Source organism: Chenopodium album, chromosome 2 (assembly GCF_948465745.1).
Source record: "Chenopodium album chromosome 2, dcCheAlbu1.1, whole genome shotgun sequence".
Classification (NCBI taxonomy): Eukaryota; Viridiplantae; Streptophyta; class Magnoliopsida; order Caryophyllales; family Amaranthaceae; genus Chenopodium; species Chenopodium album.
The window spans coordinates 21,783,117-21,797,703 of NC_137835.1; the positions used below are offsets into that span (position 1 = coordinate 21,783,117).

General features: G+C 32.2%; 1 protein-coding gene across 1 annotated transcript; it reads right to left on the reverse strand.

Moving 5' to 3' along the window:
* Positions 1-2,247: 2,247 nt before the first annotated feature.
* LOC145570461 (uncharacterized) lies at positions 2,248-4,503 on the reverse strand. The gene is made up of 3 exons (XM_081629559.1): positions 4,420-4,503; positions 3,882-4,319; positions 2,248-2,448 (listed from the first exon to the last, which is right to left on the reverse strand). Exons 1-3 carry the CDS (start codon positions 4,501-4,503, stop codon positions 2,413-2,415), a joined length of 558 nt encoding a protein of 185 aa, XP_081485685.1. The 3' UTR covers positions 2,248-2,412.
* Positions 4,504-14,587: the final 10,084 nt, after the last annotated feature.

Here is a 14,587-nt window from a genome sequence, read left to right on the forward strand (position 1 = left end):
AAGGTTGAAAATTTCAACCCGAAAACGACCCATGTAACACGAAAATAATCATGTGCCAAAACCAAGTGTAAAACTAATCCAACCTGCCAACAAATTCAGCCCAAAATAAACTCTCAACGTAACCCTAAGTATATATAACCTTTCCTTTTTTCCAGTGTTCTCACTTCCTCAAACTTCAAATGTTGTGGCTGCCTCAAATCCCATCTCTTTTTTACATTTCATCTCTTTACTGTTTGCTCCATATTCCACAAAAAACACCGGCCACCACAATTTACCTCCACTTCCGTCTGCTTGGTGAAAAGTCAGTCAATTCCAAGTCTCAACATGGTCGTCGTCTATCAATCTAACAAAATATTAATTCTTTTTTTTTCTTTTATTAATTGGTTGTGTATTGTTATTTGCCAATGATTCAAGAATCAATGATTATATATAAACATCGCTAACTTCATATTCTAATTAATATGTTTGGGTTGACCCACTTTACACGGACAATGATACACATACATATGTGGTCCCAACATACATTACCAATGAAATGATGCCACATCAGCATTAGCCAAAAAAAAGAGGGAAAAATGGGTGGGAAACTTTTCACCCATTCTTGCGCCTTACATGAAGCTGAGCGGGAAACAATTTGCTGTAAATTTTTGGTGTCAACTTTGCATTTATTGCAAGACACAAACATTTATTGCAGGAATTTTATTTGTTTTTTTTTTTTTTGAAAATATTTAATAATCAATTAACAGTGAAAGGTTTATAATTTCAGAAATATTATTAGAAGATGAACATACCCCCACCGGAGAAGTTGACAACTTCAATTTTTGGTGAATGATTTCGGTGTAGCAAAAAAAAAAAAAAAAAAAAAAAAAAATCATTTTCGGTGATTAGCAGGAATATAGAAGATGTCAGCTCTGGAGAAGATGACAACTTCCATTACCGGTTAATTTATCATGAAATTAAAATAAATAAAAAATTAATTCGCAAGCTTGTTTATTAGTTTAGGTCAATTTAATTTTTTTTTTCTTCAACAAATGACAATGATCTATTCGGTTATCATTTCTTTAAATTTTTTTTTTTTATTGCAACGTCCCTTGCTTATACATTGTTTGCAAATAAAATTTGATATTATTTTAGTAACAAACACATTTATTTTGTAACAAACCACATATTTTTAGTAATTATTTGTGTCTCATACAATTTCTGCAAAGCTTTATATTATTTTAGTACCAAACTAACAAACCACATGTTTTAGTACCTATTGGTTAGTATAATCAAGAAGGGAAGAACCCATTATTCATGCTATTTATTTATATTTTAAAAAACATTCAAACATATCATATTGTACAAATTATAGTGTTTAAACTTATTAGTGTAAAAAATAAATTGTAACTAGAAATTGTATTTCTTACCAAAGTTGCAACTTATGTTTACATCTTATTTGATTATTCATAATCATGTTACTAGAAATATGGTTTATATATTTACTCAAAACTACAACACATACATGGTTATGTTAATTGAAAGTAACTGTATTTCTTACCTAAGTTCCTAATTTTATAGCATAGCTTATCTTAATTTTTTTTTTTTTTTTTTTTTTTTTGAATGGAATAGGGAGGTGGTGATTTCATTAAATAATAATAGTCATTCGACACTTACTATTATCCCTTTACTACTACAAAAAGCGTGTTTTTTGGACGCTTTTTAGGTCTTTTTTCGACGCTAAAAAGCGTTGAAAAAAAATTTCTCGACGCTGCTAAAAAGCGTCGAGAATCCGTGAGTCGAGAATTTTGAGGGACACAGAAAAGCGTCAAGAATTTAAACGCTTTTTTGTGTCTAAACTAATATACAAAGTGTCATAAAATACTAATTTCGCGCATTTTCCCAACTTTGTGTAGTTTTTAGCGACGCTTTTACATGTCCACATACTCAAATTTAGCGACGTTTTTTGTTGTCTTGCGTTTATTCGTGTCAGCCTATGGTATGGAGGGAAACTTTTGAAATGTGAAAATATGCAAAATATGTAGACATTAAAAAGCGTCTAGAATTTTTTTTAAGCTTTTTTTTTTCCTTTTATTAAATTATTACCATCATACATACATTATAGTTATTTAAATTTATCATAAATTAAATTAATAACATTAAAATTAGAGTAAACAAATATTCTATATAACTAGATCAGATTACAAAAAAAAAAAAAAAAAAATCAACAATAATAAGAGATTAAATTACCAAATTTATAAACGAAAACATCAACACAATTATATATATATTTTTTTAAAAAAGGTCGCATATTATAGTAGCTTGTCCCTAAATAAATGCATCACTAATATAATTAAGACTAAAAACCAAAATAGATAGATGATGGCGTTATAGACGATGTAGTCGCTTGTTTTGATGCTCAAGTGTTCCGGCCTATTCTCTTGTTGCACCTACATTGCCTTTTCCAATCTTCAAAAAAAAAAAAAATACAAAATATAAATTAGTACATTACACAATATAAGCTTATTCACACACACATACACACACAAGCTTATAATTCCATCTTTCCATTACTATCAACCACCACATACGAAGATAAATCAGCAATCGAATGAGGAGCACAACCAAATACCAGGGTACCACCAATGGGCTGTCCATGATTATCCACCACAATGCCCGCATTATCAACTAGTAGAAGCACCTTTATATCTTTTGACAACAATTTGAGACAAGGAATAGCGGCCGTGTTAGGCAGAACAACATGAATTGTAAAAACCAGAATTACCAGATGGGTTTTTGTATCTAGTTGATCTGCAATCAAATACCAGAATTACCAAATACCAGTGTACCACCAACTCAGCAATTAATCTGCATGGATTCGCAATTGTTATAGCCTGTGAAAATATCAAATCAACATGCCCTGTAATGTAGGACATCAAACTATAAGCATTATCAGTCCCTAAAATCAATGAATCATTAAGCCAAGCCATACTCTTCACACCATCAATACACGACATTTCCTTCAAAACACGAACAACCTACGTTTCCCACCCGACCTCTCGATCATGCTTACTACTGCCTGAATTCAGCTCAATGAACACCACTTTCTTCCCCATTGCCACCACAAAAAGGTAGGCACCATCATTATCCACTCCCCTAGAGATGAATTCCTTAACCCTCGCCCCATTCGATCTAACCCCGCCACCTAACTTTTTCATAAGCCTCCCACCTACACTACTACCACTACTACTAACTCCCTGTTCATTAATCCAATTAGAATTTCCAGATTTAGTACTACAAACCCTTCTAGCAACAACATTAACACCCTTCAGAATCCCTAACTTTTTCACAGGCTGTAACAATTGCAGATCAACTAGATACAAAAACCCATCAGATAGAACCAAAATTCTACCAATTTGATTAACAACATGAATTGAATTAATACCATAATGACTGATACTAACACATCAAATATAATTTGTGTGCATTCAGATGCATTTGAAGCACAATAATCTTATAAGATTATTAACAACTTAAAATAGCCATTTCATTCACCAATTGTAAATAAGCTTTAAGCATACAAGAACTCAAGAGTGAACTTGATTGCATGAAAGACCAAACACACATTGAAATCAGATTAGTCTGCTAAGCAACAACTTAAGTATAAATGTATCAAATTTGATTTTCAGATCTGAAATTCAGTTTTGAACTTCAGATCTGAAATTTAGCTCTGAATTCAGTTCTGAAATTTAGATCTGAATTCAGTTCTGAATTCAGTTCTTAAATTCAGCTCTAATTCAGTTCTTAAATTTAGCACTAATTCAGTTCTTAAATTCAGCTCTGAATTCAGGTCCACAATAATGTTTTCAACCATAGAGCAAAGCAAGCAAATGTGAGATTACCTGATGCTTTGCCTTTTCTAAGAACTCAGTTGCTTTGTTTAAAAGATCCGAAGATGCATTCTCTTGACGAACTGCACCTACAATCTGAGAAAATTTTCCAACAAGCTCTTTAAGAAGAAGATTGTTGTGTCCGACCCGGTCTTTCAGCTTTTCATTTTCTTGGGATAGTGTATCATTTTTTTTATGCAAAGCATTCACTTCTTCTTTAACACTATCCATCACAATATTCCTCTTTTGAAATTTTCCATACCCTTCCTTCCTTAACACACCACGTACTCCGAAAATATCCCCCTTTTTAACCCCTAATTCGTAACCCACAGGGCGATCGGGAATCTCATTGCCATACATAGTTTGCTGAAATGCTTCATCTTCAAGCTCTTGTTCAAACATCTTAGGGTGCATCATCCTCAGCTCTTCAACCTTAGCTTTAACATCATCCTATACCAACATTTAGGAGTAATGTAAGACCACAAATAACACAAAATCGCACCACAAAATCTACACAAAATGATACCAGAAATCTGTCACAAAACCATACCACAAAATCTTCAGTGACTATGTCAGAAAGAAATCTTCCGTCTTTACCCATATGGGTTTTAATCCACAGCGCTAACAAGCTCATTTTTTGTCCATGTTCATCTTCCTATAAATAATAAGGCAAAACAAGCATTAAATATGTGTACAATAGTATATAACGCATATAACCTGGCTTTGCTCTTACTAACATCCTAAGTAAATATAAAATGACATATATATTCCATACATAATCAGCTTGTTGGTTTGCAAAACTTTTAGAGCCAGATGTATGAATCTGATTTTGAGAAGCTCGTGCCTTTTTACCGCATACTGACATAGTCTGCAATCACATTTTCAGATTTTTTAGTTAGAGATTAATTACAGCTTAATAGAGTAAACAATAAGGTAAATATTGTCCTTCCTTTCCCGTAATGCGAATCCCAATATTTTACCAACTTAACCCAGTTACTACTGGTAATTCCATGTGGCACATTATTACAAATATCATCCAATTTCTTCTCCAATGGCTTGTAATAAATCAGTTTCAGAGAGTATTTGAACTGCCTCCAACATTTATTGGCATGCTTCAAAGCTTGGTTGTCATATTCCGTACCAGTAGGAATCACAAAACAGTCCTTTAGTAAAAATAATTAGTTAAAAATATAAATAAGTAATCAATTAGAAGTAAAAGACCGGCTAAGTATGTGTATTTAGGCAATACAGGGGATGTCTTAGGGATGAATATACTTACTCTTATGTCTTTAATTATTTTCCCTTTAAAATGCTTGTCGATTGCATGCCAATCTTTTTCCCCATCTGGACAATGTGACTCCATCTTCGCAATCATACTAATGAATTTAACCAAAATATGTCCACCCTTCCTAATTTGCTGGCATAAATCATTGAATTCGACAAAGTACTGGACGCCGTTATTACTCCATACGTCAATTGGCAGAATAATACCACTTACTAATGTAGTATTACCCTTGGCATCTAAATAAAATAACAAAATTAAGTTAAAAGAAATAATCAGTTTAAGTGGATTAGCAAGCAAATTAAGTGGCAAGCAACAAGTAATATTATTAGTTATACCTCAAACCAAATAGATGAAAAAGACTATTGAACATTCTGGAAATTTCAGAGCTAGTAATTTGTAAGGCAACCCTTCCAAACATCTTAAAATTTCATACTGCTCTAATTCTACCATATGGAATTTGGCTGAAATTTTTAACAGAAGTAGTACAGGATCTATGTAGCATTTACCTGATTTTTATACCGTAAATAAGCATGTGTTATTAGTGTTATTTGTCAAGGAATAATGAGTATTTTAGAATGTAATACATAGAAAAGAATACAAGGATGATGATTCTCAATTAGCATGTATGGTAAACTGAGCTCCTGCCATTGTTTAAATATCAATTATGTAAGCCTTTAATTTGCATAATTTCTGCTTTTATTCCTTATATTATGAATCAGTGAAGCAATTTATGCATTGATGCATTTTTTGTCTCTCTCAAAATACAACTACCTCTGATCTGTTACTTGAGATTTATATTCAAACAAAACCTATGTTATTGTTATCATTTTGGTAGGACTTTTTTTTCTTGAACTAGCATAACATGTTCGGTTCCAATTGGTTATGCTAGATATGTTGATTCAGACAAAAACCTCCCCAATCCTCCGGACCAACAAAAGACAACATGAAATTAGCACTAGCCAAAGGTATAAAGGTAAACACTTATTGCAAGCATAAGTTCAACATAAGTTATGAAGACAGTCAAGCCAAAATCCAATAAGTGCATAAGTTCAACATATTTCTGACTGCTCTTACTCTCATTTACATAACATAATTGCATACATGTTACTGTGGTTTTTAAAAAAATCTACAGATTCTACACCATACCCTTGCCTTTACAACAGTCTCCACAGGACTATAGCCCTTTTTATTTATAGTGCCTAGCTATTGGTGACATAAATTATCCATTTGCTTTGTGCTTTCAAGTAAGCTTAATACATTTACATTGGTATTTTGATAAACAGATGTTCCAGATAGTTGGAAAGTCGTTGAAATTGTTGTTTAAAAGATCAATTGAATTATCATATTTCATTACATCATAATTTCATTGTTCATGTTTTAGCTTTGACAACTATCCTGGATTGATATAACGCTCTATGCTGGGCATTTTTATTTGCTTTTACTTAAAAGGAAAGAAAGTAATGTAAAGTTTATTTGTTTATGATGGGGGGAGTACATGCCATTTGTTGTTTGCTAAGACTCTAAGAGTGCTGAATACATCTCTACAATTGCATTTTGTTTTCTTCTGTTGAGAATCTGGCATGAATGAAACACATTTGAGCTACATTGTATCTACCCGTTCTTTTGTATCCTAATTTACAATATTTCATTGACTAAACATTAAGATCTCTTCCTTATTGAGGATCTAGGGCTTTTGTATATACCATGGAATATGCTTAGATGCTTTGAATTGTTTCATAAAACCTTTGTTAACCTCCCCCCAACAACAAGCAGCAGCAAACTTTAATAGAAAATTATACCAGAAATCAGTCAATGTGTATTTGTAATTATGTAACTGTTATGCACTTGCAAAGCTAATGTGTATTTGTATGTACTCATCTACTCTACCAAAGCTATTCACAAACACCCCCACAATAACAACAAGCAGCAGCAATAGGGCAGAAACACACCACAACAACAACAAGCAGCAGCAGACAACTTTAATAAAATATTTACCTATGGTTAGAACCTCCTCCTTGTCGTCAAAATCTATGTCTGCAGGCCAATCCAGAAGTGCATTTGGTCGTAAAGACTTAGATTGTTTCGGGATCTTTTCTGATTCTTTTCCACTGTTTTGTCGTTCTTGATTATTCTGTGGAGTTGTTGCTGAAGTTTTAACAGCACCAGTCTCAAGGTTCTGAATTCCTCGTCTCACATCTTGCTTGAGAGGTTTATGAGAAGTAGAAAGGGAGTTCGATGATGAGTCTGGTCTAATTGATTGTGGAATGTTAGGTGGGATATTAGGTGAGACTTTTGATGAAACTTTCGCTGGATATTTTTTCTGATAACCTGATGTAGTTGCTTCTTTGACTGAACTCGATGTTGAACCAGGAGGGTTTTTCCAAATGGATCCTAAACTATTAGGTGGTTGTTGGTCAGATTTTTTAGTGGTAATGGGTGGAGAAAAAGGTCCCCATTTGTCATCTTTAAGTACCTCAGTCTGTGGTGACTTAATAGCTTATTTTTTGGTGGGTTGTGAAACAACTTCAGTAGCAGATGACTCACGTGCAGTAGTTGTAATTGGTGACTGTGCTAACAGTGGATCATGCGACTTAGCTGTGGCAGCAAGTATTTCCCTTGCTCTCTTGCTTCGATAAGTCATCTTTTACCTGATAAAACCATAAGATAAGCTACATTAGTATGTCAAAACTGATATAAACACAAGACAATATATGTACATCTAAACTATACATCTGTGAATACACACACATCAGTTAACCAAAGAAACTGCATGCCAAGTTAGAAAACAGCAGATTCACACAAAACTATGCATAATGTATGATGGTTGTAAATTTAGGGCATTAGAGACAGCTGTTCTGAAAACTTGAAACAAAGTTGGTAATTTAGGTTTAAAACAATCCATAAAGCACAAAAGAAGCAATCATCTTCAGCCAAAAGTTCCAAGTAGTCACTGCAATCAAGTTTTCTAGCACTTCTAGGCTTCTAGTACACACCATAATCCATATGTTTATTATAAAGCACCAGCAAGTATAAATAAAATGCATGAAGACAGGTAAACACATCAAGAAAGATTAACAAAAGAAAAAGAAAAACAAGAAGCACAATAATTTTGATACCCCTAAATTTGGTAAAATATTGAAAGAAAAAGAAAAAGAAAAACAAGAAGCACAAGAAAAACAGGTAAACACATCTACAAAATAACCCAACACTGTAGCCCATGAATTTTGCAAATACACACACACAAGCTCTGAATTTCACACACTCACACACACACACACAAGCATTCTGAATTTCACCTCTGATTTAAATCCTGATGTTCAGAGCTGCAATTCAGTTCTGATGTTCAGAATTCAATTCAAAACTGAATTCCAAAACTGAATTCAGATTTGAATTTCAGTTCTGATTTCAGTTCTAGAATTCATTTCTGATGTTTAGAGCTGAAATCAAAACTGAAATCCAGAACTAAATTCAGATTTGAATTTCAGTTCTGATTTCAGTTCTAGAATTCAGTTAACAAAAACAGAAATTAAGTTACAAAATACAAACTTTGATGAATAGAATAACTAAATGAAATATAAAAATACACAACCATCCAAATTTATGAACTCAAATCTATAATAAATTATAAAAGTTGTAAACAAATTATTCAGGTATATCAAACAAGTCCCTAGGCTTAGTTTTCACAACATGACACCACCCTTTTTGTATCTCATCCTCAATATAAAAAACTTGTTTTGCTTGAGATGAGAAAACAAATGGATCATCACGCAAAAATCAACCAGTGTGCATCAACTTTGAGAAATTGATACGAACACTTCCATTTGGATATTTTTTGATACCCCTACGGATATCGACCCAATCACAACAAAACAATACAACCTTATAAGAACCATAATAATCTAATTCCAAAATTTCTTTGAGTTTTCCATAATATTCGTAACCCTCTGCTTCCACTATGATTCCTGAATTCTGAGTTACTCGAAATCGCTCACGATCCACAATATCAAATTTGTAACCATTGATAATAACACTTTTTATCCTTTTCCCGCGGTTACTCAAGCCACCGGCTAAGGCTTTTCTTAACTTTCCATCTATCGTGCTATCATCTAAATTAAGGACCTATAATTCGAGAATAATAAAGTTAGAATTAGAAAGTTGTATAATATGAAAATAAAAAGACCCTAAATGTAAAAGCATATGACATGGCTTTGCAACCAATCTGCAAATTCATCAATTATCCACTGATTTTCAATAGATTCATCAGCTTGACTTCCTCCAACATCATTCTCTTGCCTCTTTAGTTTTAGGAACTCACTATCGAGATTGTAAATTTTATGTTAGTAACAAGTATATATTGGACGCTTTAACTAAACACATAATGCTACTTACTTGAGCACCGGGGTTAGTTCATCAGAATGAAGTAAAACATAGCGATGAGCTTGCTTTAAACTTCTATCATCCAAACGGACATTTTCTTTCTTTCCAACAACACGACCACCAGAGTTATACAAATAGTTGTTAATGTTTGATACACCATCCTCATTCCTTCTAGGTCTATTGAACATAGTCTCAACACTTTCTAAATATCTCGAACAAAATGCAATTGTCTCCCACAAAAGGTAACTTCCGCTATAGATCCTTCCGGTTGCGCTTTATTGCTTACATGAGATTTCAAAAAGGCCAAGTACCTTGAATTACAGTAACGATTTTGTATGTGAATGTGAAAGAATAGGAAAAATTATTATATAAAAATTAAATAATACAAATAAAAAGAATAATAATAATAATAATAATAATAATAGTAATAATAATAGTAATAATAATAATAATAATAATAATAATAATAATAATAATAATAATAATAATAATAATAGTAGTAATAATAGTAGTAGTAGTAGTAGTAGTAGTAATAATAATAATAATAATAATAATAATAATAATAATAATAATAATAATAATAATAATAATAATAATAATAATAATAATAATAATAATAATAATAATAATAATAATAATAATAATAATAATAATAATAATAATAATAATAATAATAATAATAATAATAATAATAATAATAATAATAATAATAATAATAATAATAATAATAATAATAATAATAATAATAATAATAATAATAATAATAAGTACCTTTCAACAGGATACATCCATCTATAATGAACCGGTCCGCCTAGTCTGACCTCTTCCACTAAATGAATTAGTAGATGAACCATGATTGTAAAAAATGTTGGTAAAAATTCTTTTTCAAACTTGCAAAGAGTCAACACGAGCTTTGATTGAGTGGTATCTAATTCTCTTGTATCTATAGAAGTTGAACATATCTTTTTAAAAAAGTCAGACAACTCCTCAAGCAAGTCAATAACTCTTGTGGCATTCGACGCCCTTAAAGCAACCGGGAGGATATCTTGCATGAGAATATGATGGTCGTGAGTTTTCATATTAATAAGTTTCAGTTGCTTTAGATTCACACATCTTTGCAAATTAGATCCATATCCATCAGGAACTTTCATCTTTTTCAAGACTTTCAAAAATCGTTCTTTCTCCTCGTTAGACATGGTGTAGCCGGCGGGATGTAACATTGAGGGTTGATCCATAGATGAGGTTTTATATTCAAATTCTTTAGGGCTTCTCTGCCACTCTCATCATCCCTACTATTATCCATATCTAAAAGAGTTCCTAATAATATATCGGACACATTCTTTTCAATGTGCATAACATCTAAATTATGTCTAAGAGGATTATGCTCCCAATACTCTAATTCAAAAAATGTACTTTTCTTTTTCCAAAGAACATCATCACCATCGGGATCGCAATCATCATCAAGTTCATTGGCAGCTTTTTTCCCTCTTTTTTTAGGAACTTTTTTTGTCTTCCCATATACATAATTTACCCCTTCTTGTTGCTTCAAAACTTCGGTCCTGCTGGTACGAATCGGAGCAATACCATATTCTTCTTTCCCATCAAACAAATTAGCTTGTGAACGATATGGGTGATCAATAGGCAACCATTTTTGATAACGAGGGTAGATAATTTTGCCACCAAATCTATCTGAATAAGTAGAATGAGTGCAAGAAGGACAAGCTTTGTAGCCTTTCGTACTCCAACCTAACAACATATATAGCATAAGCCGGAAAGTCATTAATAGTAGAGTGTAGGGCTGCTCGCAGTTTGAAGTTGCTTCCACTATAAGAATCAAAAGCATCAACACCTTCCCACAATAATTTCAATTCATGGATTAGTGGTTGCAAGTACACATCAATATCCATACCGGGACCAAATTTACCAAGAACAATTATAGAAAGAATAAAGGATGATGGTTTCATGCAAAGCCATTGTGGTAAATTATAAGGAATGAGGACCACCGGCCATGTACTATAATTTGTGTTCATAAGACGATATGAATTAAAACCATCACTCGCTAGGCCTAATCTAACACTGCGAGGATCAGCGGCAAACTCTGTATATTTTTCATCAAATTTTTTCCAGGCCTCGCCATCAGCAGGGTGTCGTATTATCTTATCATCCTTACGTTTAAAGTGACTAATCAGGTCCTCTGCAATTTTAGATGACATATAAAGCCTCTTTAATCTAGGGATAAGGGGAAAGTACCGCATTACTTTAGCTGCCTTGCCTTTCTTACATGCTTCTTTTCCTTTTTCTTTTACATCACCCTCCTTTCCTTTCACATTTTTCCACCTTGATGTATGGCATATATGACACTCACTTTTATTTGCGAATTCGCCCCAATATAACATGCAATCATTTGGACATGCATGGATTTTCTCATATCCTAACCCTAAATCATTTATTATCTTCATGCCTTCATAATAGGACGATGGAAACTCCTTAATTATGGGAAAGGCGTCAATTAGAAGTTCAAGTAATTTATTAAATGACTCTACAGACCAATGGAATATACACTTTAGGTGAAACAAATGCAATAGAAATGAAAGTTTCGAAAAAGTAGTACACCCCTCATACAGGCCTTTTTCAGAAGCTTCCATGAGATTTTTATACTTTGCCTGTTCTTCATTTGAGAAAGTTGATTGATACTCATCATCTACCTCGCGATAAATGGTAAACCCCTCATCCATGTCATATGAATTGTCATCTTCAATACTTTGTTCATTAAATGATGGATCTTGAGTTTTGTCGGTTTGTCGTGTATTAACTCTAAAAGCTTCTCTTAGTAATCCGTCCGTATCATCTTGACCTACTGCATTTACTTGATCATCATTTAGATCATAGGTCTTACTCCCTTCATATTTACAATGAAATACCCAATTTCTATAGTTTTTATAAAAACCATAAAATAAAATATGGCCTCCAACTTCTTCTACAGAATTCGTTTTATTAACTTGCACTTATTACATGGGCATTTAGTTTCCCATGTATTTAGTAAAAGAGTCTCTTTAGAAAGTTTCTAGAAGTTCATGCAACCTTTAAAATAACCAGGATCACCTCTTGGTAAATCAATCCAACTAGTATCCATGTCTACAAAGAAGTATATAATTAATTGCTAATTAAAAACAATGACATTAAAAAAAATTAAAAAAAATCATGTTACAAGGATCCTTAAACCAATATATAATAGGGACATCACTTTCACTAAGTAAATAGACATCCATCAAACTTATAATATCAAGAAGTTTATCCACTTAAAAATAATGTAAGTAATTCAAGCCTACAAATTTGTTGAGGGGTGAAAGAAGAAAATTAGAAAGAAACATGAAACAACAAATAAAAAGTTATACAAGTTTTTCAAGCAATTAGAAGATAGTTTACATGAAACATCCAATTAGGGAAATCTAATCAAGCCTACACAATTGATATAAGTATATGACATACACTAATCAAGCCAACAATCTTCAAAACAAGAAAGTCATATCAAAACATAGTCGAAAAATCCCAAACTAAAACCCTAGAAAACGCCATCAAATTCATCACAAAAACCCATAAAAAACTTTTAAAAAAAAATACAACAACAACAACAAGGAAATATGAAATTTCAAAAAAAAATACCTCTTTTGAGTAGCCTGAAAGTCCTACAAGCTGAGAGTCACGCACTTTTCGGTACAGCTCCGCAGTAACTATTGGTTTCTAGGCAAATGAAATTGCTGGATTGGATTGTTAGATCATACATACAGGCTCCTCATGATAATCCACCCCACATATAAAGACTCAAACTTCTTGGTCCAAAATAAGAGCTAAAATATGGGAAATGAAAGAGAACTAGGCCAGGGGAGGCAGTACCACAGTAGTGAGCGATTTATAACAGTGTCACAAGTTTCATGCATTATCATTTATCAAGCTCTAAATTATACTATGTAAATGTATTTCAACTTAAATTGATCTTCACACCTGCTAATTATCACAACCTTCATTATCAACTCAACCTAATTCTTCAGCAATAAACATATCATCTTAAACAACAAACAAACTTATACATTCTTAACAATAAGACTTGATTCATCAGATCTTGTTTTACATTTGTTTTTCAGATTTCTCTGCATATCGCATTGTGTTTCTAAACCTGGGTACGTTATTGCTTACACTGGCTTCCACATTCAGTGAGTCTTTGATATTTTACTATAGCAGTGTTATGGTTGTTGTGATCATCCTTATGGTACTACTTGTTCTTTTCCAGGTAATTATTGATTTTCTTGTATGTAACCTGTAGTTTGTAAAACTTCTTTATGATTTCCGGTGTGTGTTTTACTGAAAGTTCTTGTGGCATATAAAAAAAAAAAAAAAATATTTGTTCCAATAAATTCAATACAAGACTATAATAAAAGTAAATAAAGTTTAAAAGACATAAAAAGGGATTTTAAGGAACTAGAACACCATAGCCAGCTTAAAAGGCAGACATAAAGCACATAATCTCATATTCGGTCTAAGACTCTAAGATAAAGAAAATATTACCACTGATGATCACTTGTGTGAAGCAAATAAAAACAACCACAAATAAAGATATAATGCAAATCCAAATTTCTTACAAGCTGTACTCTTCAAAATAAATCGGCCGTGAGTATTGGGGTTGTTGTCTAATGATTTATAAGGGAATGAGTATTGCTTCTAAGAGCAAAGCATGTGAAGACAAAATGCAATCATCAGCCACCAAATCACCATAGAAAATTCAAATAAAAAACCCATAAAATTCAAAAACAAGAAAATTCATATCAAAAACCCATAAAATTCATATCAAAACCCCATAAAATTCATATCAAAAACCAGAAAATTCAAAGCCTGTAAAATTCATATCAAAAACCCATAAAATTCCAAACTAAAACCCATAAAACACCATAAAAATCATAACAAAAACCAAAAAACTACTTTTTTTTTTAAAAAAATGGAAACCTTGGATTTGAAAACAGAATTCACGAAAAAAAACAATATAAAAAGAAATTAAAATATC

Excerpts from the sequence above, each read along its gene's own strand:
- LOC145570461 (XM_081629559.1), bottom strand. The coding sequence starts at position 4,503 with ATGAGCTTGTTAGCGCTGTGGATTAAAACCCATATGGGTAAAGACGGA. Across the intron at positions 4,320-4,419 it reads TAGTCACTGAAGATTTTGTG|GATGATGTTAAAGCTAAGGT; the intron begins GTATGGTTTTGT and ends ATGTTGGTATAG. Across the intron at positions 2,449-3,881 it reads TAGAAAAGGCAAAGCATCAG|ATTGGAAAAGGCAATGTAGG; the intron begins GTAATCTCACAT and ends TTTTTTTTGAAG.